This window comes from Sinocyclocheilus rhinocerous, unplaced genomic scaffold (genome assembly GCF_001515625.1).
Source record: "Sinocyclocheilus rhinocerous isolate Xijiao unplaced genomic scaffold, SAMN03320098_v1.1 scaffold938, whole genome shotgun sequence".
NCBI lineage: Eukaryota > Metazoa > Chordata > Actinopteri > Cypriniformes > Cyprinidae > Sinocyclocheilus > Sinocyclocheilus rhinocerous.
The window spans coordinates 349,231-357,562 of record NW_015665007.1 but is presented as its reverse complement, the minus strand read 5'-3'; the positions used below and the strand labels follow the sequence as shown (position 1 = coordinate 357,562).

At 37.0% G+C, this 8,332-nt stretch overlaps 1 protein-coding gene across 1 annotated transcript; it reads right to left on the bottom strand.

Moving 5' to 3' along the window:
* Positions 1-2,559: 2,559 nt before the first annotated feature.
* On the bottom strand, positions 2,560-5,228 carry LOC107730834 (protein mab-21-like 1). The gene has a single exon (XM_016541769.1). It carries the CDS (start codon positions 4,588-4,590, stop codon positions 3,511-3,513), a length of 1,080 nt encoding a protein of 359 aa, XP_016397255.1. The 5' UTR covers positions 4,591-5,228; the 3' UTR covers positions 2,560-3,510.
* Positions 5,229-8,332: the final 3,104 nt, after the last annotated feature.

The following is an 8,332-nucleotide window of genomic DNA, read 5'->3' as shown; positions in this document are numbered from 1 at the left end:
TTTTGACTCTGTAGGAATTCATCAAGGATTGCCTCAATTACCTTTAATATGTTCCCACCAATATAAGCCAATTCGGAGTGCAGGAATGCAGACTGGTGTGTTCCTGCTCTTGTTTTTCTTCCATCGATATAAAAAGTCATTTTACTGGAATGCAATTAATCATAAATCCTGGCACAGCTTATAAATTCCTGAAATGTTAAATGAGCACCATTAAATAGATTAATATAAAGCATCAAATGCACTGATATTGTATTTCCAGCACTTTGATTTTGTATTTCCAGCACTTTGTATTTACAATACTTTAAAGTACTGATTATTTTAAAGACAACTTTAGTAAATTTATGTTGAAAAAAAAAAAATCAGTGGAAACCATTAATTATCTGCCACTGAAGGTTTGTGCAGTATTTGTGGATGACTATTCCTAAATTTGTTTTATTCAGTATGTTGGCTATTTTTGACTCATTGCAGGTAGCCTTGTGTTGTGACCTGTTTTAACAATCATTTTATTTGCTCAACATTTAGTTTTTAAAGATGTGTGTTTATGCATATGTTTGTTTTACTATAGTTGATCTCTGTTATCTGAATTGTGTATCTTTGCCACAATGGGAGCTGTGCCATCTGTGTCAGTATGCTGTGTGCTCTGTTTCTATTTTGACATCAGGCCTACACGCTAATGCTAGTGCTAATGAGCGCAGCGTAAACAATAGGCCAATCAACATCAGCCTTCTCACAGCCAATGGGAAGGGCTCAGTTTGCCTGCAGCCAATAAGAGTACAGGAGCTGTCAGCTAAACATAGACAGAATAGGTGTGATGTTAAAGAGATTTGATACTGATTTTTTTTCTCTTTCACACACGCTCTCTCATGTGTGTGTGTGTGGTTACATATTAGACCACCGTATTAACATTTTACCTGTACCAGTTATATCTGCTTTATACTCTATTAATCTATTTCACATCTAGCCTACGTTTGTACTATGATCAAACAAAAAATGGTCTTATTTTCATATTCTTATTAGGGCCCATGTAGTGACAGAGAGAACAATCATCTATTTTCCCAGCATGCCTTTGTCTCGCCACACTCCAGTGAAATCACAGTCGATAGCGCGAGGCAGTCTTATTAACAGCTGACGTCAGGACAGAGCGTGCGCGACCCGACTGCATGCAGCTCAGATTTGCTGAGTACAACTGCACCCGTTTCATTCCAACATGATAATCTGCTAATCCTCACTAGTATTCTGAAATCAACGCTACATCACTTGAACACCGGCAATACAAATTAATCAAATAGGCTTAACAGGAAAAGTTACACGTAACAGTCGTTATTATTATTATTATTACTACTATTTTTTATTTATTTTGTAATTTTATTTTTTGTAACTTTTATTTTTATTTATTTATTTATTTATTTATTTTGGGGGGGGGGCTATCGTAAAATATAGTATGCTATAGTATAGTATAGTAGCTATATAGTAGGCCTATAGTATAGTATAGTATAGTATAGTATTGTAGCCTATAGTATCGTACATAGGCTGGGCCTATAGCTAATATTTAGAAGCATCGATAAATGTCGTTCATATGGTTTTACACGATCGAGAAACGGTCCAGTCCCAGCGGCAGATGAGATTAGAGATGTGAAACCTGATCGCTCTGATTATGTAATATGAACGTATTTTTGTTTGATCCCAATTTTTTAAAGGTCTCTGAAGGTTTTCGCGCTAATCCTCTCTGCGCATTGGATTAATGCTGTATTGTCTCTGGATTCACAAGTGTCCCTCTAGGCCACATTGCCTCTTTCTCTATTAAACGTGTTAGTTTACACACTGAAAAAAATGATTCATTGAATTTACTAAAACAAATTTAAGGTAAGTGGTTGCAATCAATTTGTTTTAGCTACATTTAAATAAACAAATTTATTTGACTAACTTTCAACATATTTTTTTAATTAAATGTAGCTAAAATAAATTATTTGCGACCACTTACCTTAAAAAAATTTAGTAGCATTTTTTTCAGTGCATGAGAGGGCCTTGATTCGGATTAAAGGGCTCACTAGTTTTTCACAGGTGAAGCGATATGTTGCCTTGTCGAATTATTTGCAATTACACAACATTTTTATTCGTTCAGCATAACTCCTTATAAGAGAAATGTGATTAAAACTGGCTTATTTCCTACTCTTCCTCCACTGTTAACAACATAGTATTTGGAATTGTTTGAATTAATAGGTGTTGTGTTGGGGCCAACAAAGAGGATACTTGTGGTTTTATTCATCGGCTACTCAATTTTGCATTCATTTTTATGTGTGTGTATGAATGTATGTATGTATGTGTGTGTGTGTGTGTGTGTGTGTGTGTATATATATATATATTCGATTTAAGGTCCTGCTTTGTTACTGCACAGATTGTTTTTATATAATCAAAATATACTGATCACATTCGTTTGTAATATTTGCTGGAAAGCGCAACGGCGGATGTTATAGTTCATATTTCAGTTAATCTTTATCCTTCGCTCAACAACACTGTTCATAGGAAAAAGTTTTTCTGTTTTGGTGAAAAACCAAAAACTTTCTTTTGGTGTTTTCCCCGTTTTTGTTTTTTTATTATTTTGTAAGAATCAGGCTACATCGTGTCATTTTTATGCCAAAGATCCAGATGCTCAAAGATCCCCAAAAATCGTGCCTTTTCTTACGCTGCAATGTTTATGCATCATGAATCATTATTTGGACACAAATATTAATTTGTTTTTATTAACTCTTTAAATAAACTCAGAGACAGATATAAAACAAAATCAAATCACAAAATGTTATATTCCAGTGTATTTCAAGTGCATTATTTTCAGGTATATTTGTTCATATATATATATTCTCAATTTCAGCCTTTTATCAGGTAAGCAAGGTACAAACAAAAACGGTCGAATATACTTTAAATAAGAATTCAAGTATGCGTATGGAATGTTCGGGAACGTAACAAATAGTACCATTAAAATGTAAACTTTAGAAATTTGTCATTGACAATAGATTAAATCGCTGATGAAGGTCTAAATGTTTTTTTCCTCTTTCTCTCTTCAGAAATAATCCAGGCGAATGTTAAAACAGGTGAAATGATACTTCTATTTACGTGTCACAGAACAACATTCACAACTGCAGACCACTGGATTCACAATCTACAAATGTGTCTATTTACAGTATAAAATGTACAAGTTGTATTCTGTCACGTAGCTTTGTTTAGGTAAAACGTGCTGTTGGGCAGGGCTCGTAAAAAGAAAAGAAAGAAACAGTAATACTGACAGGTCACCATTCATTTTGATTGTTGATACAATTTGCTCCCTCCTTAAGACACATTAATGTCACGTGAAGCATTTTTAAACGGAGCTCTCTAAAATATTTTTACAACATGGGTTGGTTTCAACAGTGACCATTTTGTGGAAGAGTTCCTGATTAGCATCGTCTAGGCCTCAGAACTTTGATCGGTCAGACCTCCTATTCACAAACATGCCGTTTATTTATTTTTTTTACCTCAGAGTTTCTCCAGGCTTTTAGGGTTGGTTAGAATTTCTCTCGCCATTCGCCAAGTCTGTTTGGCAGCGTTTTCAAGGCCCGAATGTGGCTTTCCTTGGAAAAGGTCTAGGCTTGGCAGAAAATAATGGGGGCATCTCCTGCACTGCAAGCACGAAATGAGCTGCAATAAAATCCCGTTCAGTCGATCCCCGAGGCAGTTCTCGTCCCAGTCCGACTCGCGCGGGTGTTTTTCGCACTCGTAAGACACAAGAGTTTTCATGTGGTAGTTGTTGAGAGGCTGCCCGGGTAGTTCAAGGTGACGGTCGCGCAACGTCTTGAGCAGGGACAGGCATTTCTTCCTGCACCCTCCCAGGAGCAGTCGGTTCTCCGCTTCGGCGAACTGCAACACCCAGGCATCACTCTCCGCCGAGCTCTGCTTCCCGTTTAACGAGTAACACTCCTTCGATAAGAGATTGAAACCCTCGGCTTTGACTTCTGCCACCCTGTTCGGACCAGGCCACGGGACGTGCGGCATCGGCCAGTGGGCAGCGCTGCGCGGCCATATGCCGGTGCACTTGAACGCGGGGGTGATCTGAACCACGTATCTGTCTCTGATGCGTAATTTCACCTCGCTGGTGTCCGCGATCATTTTAACCACGTCCCTATAGCTGCACTTATCCACCGCCTGCGCCACGAGCGTCTGGAACCTGGAGCGGATCTTGCGCGCGGACAGGTATCCCGAAGCCGTGATGAACTCGACCCAGAGGGACATACTTCTCTTCCGCCCGTCGCTTAGCTTCAGCACGGCGCAGCCCGGCAGAGAGCCGTCGTCCACGAAGTTGAAGACCCCCATCTGGTTCAGATACAGGACCACCTCGAATTCTGTTGGGGAGATGACCTCGAGCCCCTCGAAGCGGTTATCCATTTCGTTTAAGGAGCTGATAAAGCGAGGCTCCTGGACCTCCACCTCCTTCAGGACATCTGAGACCACCTTGCACACCTCCCGGATGGTCTTGGAGATGGCCGCTTTCCGAGACTGGCATTTCTCGTTGTAGTATTTATTGAGATGATACACCAGCTTGGCCTGGGCGGCGATCATATTTGGACAGAGATCCGGGTTGTACACCGGAGTCTCGCAGTAACCCGAGGGATCCAACGCGGCTGTTTGTACAGGAGCCAATTTTAGAGAAGAAAGTGGACTATTTAGAGGAAAAAAATGGATTATGAATTAAAAAATAAGCTTTTTTATTTGTGCGTTGAGCACATGCACAGAGTCGGACAGTTAAATCATCAGCTTCTGTTTTCAATTGCGACCAACAAAAAAAGTCAAACCCCTTGCTCTAATTCAGCATTTAAAAGTCCATACGCACGGATCAGTAGTTCAGCAAACCTCTTGTATCCACGTGCGGTGTCTTTTCTCTGTTTGCAATAGGGGTTGGAAAGTGCAGGGTGCTCTTAAGTGTGTCCTAGCTGTGTTGGTGTGTTTAAGACTCCGAACTCACTCCTGAGAAATTATAAAGGGAGGGTTTGAGAGGAGCTCGTCCAATCACGGCCCGAGTCGTCACTGCCTTCAGTTTTTTGACGACAGATTAATCCTCCGCTTTTATACACAACCAACTCGTCTGGTGGAAACACACCTACACTTTGGAGGGAGAAGATACAGGTTTATTCGCGACATATACGGCTTTCCTGCTTTTCTTATTAGATACAGATTATGCCTGTTATTATTTAGGCTATTTTCTTTTTATCAGAAATAATGTCATTTTATAGGCTAAGTTTGAGAATAGAATATTTAAGATGTATAATTTGATATATATATTTAAAAGTTTCATTTTCATTATCGTTTTAAAATCTGTATTACAATTTGACAAAAATAGGCTATCGTTTGTATATATTTTTTTCTCTGTAGTTTGACGTGCATAATGTTTTTCGTTGACCTGTTAATTCGATTTTTCTTTTGGTGTTGCAGTATTGTTTCACGTGATATTTTCAATGTTTAAATGTCCACGTTTGACAATATAGCGTTAGTGTATGTTATTTAAAATTCGCTTTGAATATTATACTAATAGAGATATTATTTCAATTATTTTGCAATATTAATATGGTGACGTCTCAGTACCGAACGCCGGAATCTTTTGTTTCATTTTAAATATTTCAAACATTAATCCATGTTATTAGTAATTTTCTTATAAAACAGCAAATGAAGCATTATGTTCATTTGTGTCGTCGTCTTACTTGTAGCATATAAAAAGATTAGGTTTATGTTTTTGTGAAGTTCACTGTTAAATGAAGATGAAGGCCTTTTTAGTTTATATAAAGTGCGTTAAGGAGTTCTTCCTAACATATTTAAATTCCTATCGCATTTTGTGTCTAATTAGTTATTTTAATTTTAATTATTTAAAAAAAGAGTATTCTGTAAATTTTTACTTTTGCATAAAAATAAGCCATTCCGAAGTGGTATAGCAAATGTAAAAGGAGAAGCGTTTTTTTGATCTTTATAATTCGTCTTTTACGAGAGTTCTTTTATGTTTTGAATTAAAACTATTTTTTTATTTGTTCGATGGAAAGAAAATATTATCTTATAAATCTGAACTTATTTTATAATTTTTTTATTAACTACTAGAGTCGTATACATTTTCTGTTCTTGTCCAGTGTACAATTAGTCACAATTCGTTTTAATTAGCCTACAACTTTTTGTAACGTTGTTTCAACATCTTGTGCTTTTATAACGTGCCTGTGTTTTCTTATTTTAACCTTTTATTCATTTTTTTGTCCGTCAGATTAAACGTTCAAAAATCCTACTGCAATAAGGAAATATTTTAACGATTTGAGATACAATTCTTCAGATCACGCAACTACGATATCTGGAAAAATATAAGTTGTTTATCAATGCGCGAAATGCAGAAACACCTTCTCGCGATATTATTTCTGAAATCAAATAACAAACAAGATCACCTCGTGGCTACGTGACAAGATTCCTCGTGCCCTTTCCAAATCCCCATCATCACATGACGCGGCGCTTATATGGCACTCACTGAGTAAAAACATTTCTCTTCTTTAAAAAAAAAAAGGAGACAAGTTTGAACGGATGTTTAATAGACTATGATATATTTATACATGTTCTTCATATATCTATAAGCATGTCTGTTTCAGTACATAGATCAGATTGTTAGGTCACTGTTCTCAGGGCATCACAGTCTGTTGGCTCTAGCCCTCACTGTAGTCTGCTTGGCTCCTTCTGCCTGCATGATTTTGCCAACCATAATTAATAGAGCTCTGCTGTTTGCAGGCAGAGATCACACTTATCAATTGTCCTTCGCCTCTGTCTGGAAATAAAAGCAAGGCGAATGCTGTTTGGGCCTTTGACAGCAATTCAGCACTATATTCAAAGCAAACATTTATAATATATATATATATATACATTTAAAAAAGAAAAACGTGTTCAAAAGACTGTATGACCAATATATCTGATATATATTAATTTAATTATAGGCTACTGTACATGCGTTAGGTGACATGAAACCTTTGTAGATTTTTGGGGGATGATTTGACACATGAGAGGAAGAGAAAAAGTACTATTATTATGACACTTTCTTACTCAGAATTGTTTTGTGCTTTTCACCTCAACCCCCCCAATGCACACACACACTCACACACACACACTCACACATTACATGGCAGGTACCCAACCATATCAGATCAGACGGTCTCCCTCCCTTCACTGGTTCATGCTCTGATGTGTTTAGCACTGCTTTTGTATGTCTGAATCAGTTGCTTGTCTATTGTTTGCCAGTGTGTTACAGTATATAGCAGTACACTGTAAAAAAAAAAATCTGTGACATTGTACTGTATATGTGACTCAAGTGTCCTGTTAAGTGTGACCTGGAGGCACTTCAAATCTCCCTGACCTCGAACCCCCTCTCCTCTCACGCACTCTGCGTCTCCACAACATTGCAATCTGTGTGTCTTTGTGGCCATAACACACTATCCAGAGGCTTTGCTGTGATATATGAGGATGTGACAACAGTATGGGTGCTATTTTCTGACCCAGCGAATAGGATGCCTGATTGTGTAAATCAATACAATGACTCCGGCTTCCGCCCCTTTTTGGACGAGCGTATGACCCAGGAAACATTTAGCTCGTTGAAGGCCTCTTTGTTCTGGAGTTTCCTCGCCAATGATCTCTTCATTTTTCTCTCTCCCTCCCGTCTCGTTCTGAAGAGCGATTCTCCTGTCAAAATGGTCAGGCGTGCTGATAAAGGCCTTGTCAAACACATGTACCATGTTTAACTGTCACAGAATAGTATTTTTTTTTTAAGAAATTGATGTTTAAATTTAGGTCTTATTATCTGTTAAAATATAAAGATTATAAATGAAAAATGTATTTTAGTGTTTTTGTGATGCAAATTAGATATTAAAGTGACAGTATATTGATTGACTGGAATAATATACATATATTTTGTTTGTTTTTTAATCATAATACTTTTGGTTTATTCATTTATAAATTTGATTATTTTATGTTTATTATTGTTTTTTTTATTTTAATATGACATTTACAATGTGTTTTTTATGTCTCTTTTTTTCCTTTTCTTGTTTTTAGGTGTGTATAAGAAGATTTTAATATTTATTAAATGCATTGCAGACAATGCTGCAGTTTTTGTGTCATACAAAAAAAAAAAACTGTATTTAATTAGAATCCCTCATTAATAACCCAACTTGCTAATTAAAAAACATCACGTTAGATAGCACAACATCAACATTAGATAGCACTCTTGTGTGGCTAGACACTTGTATGCCAATATTAATAGTACCAGGAGAGTTATTTGCAGATTTGAATATAT

Coding starts and splice junctions, on each gene's coding strand:
- LOC107730834 (XM_016541769.1), bottom strand. CDS start 4,590: ATGATCGCCGCCCAGGCCAAGCTGGTGTATCATCTCAATAAATACTAC.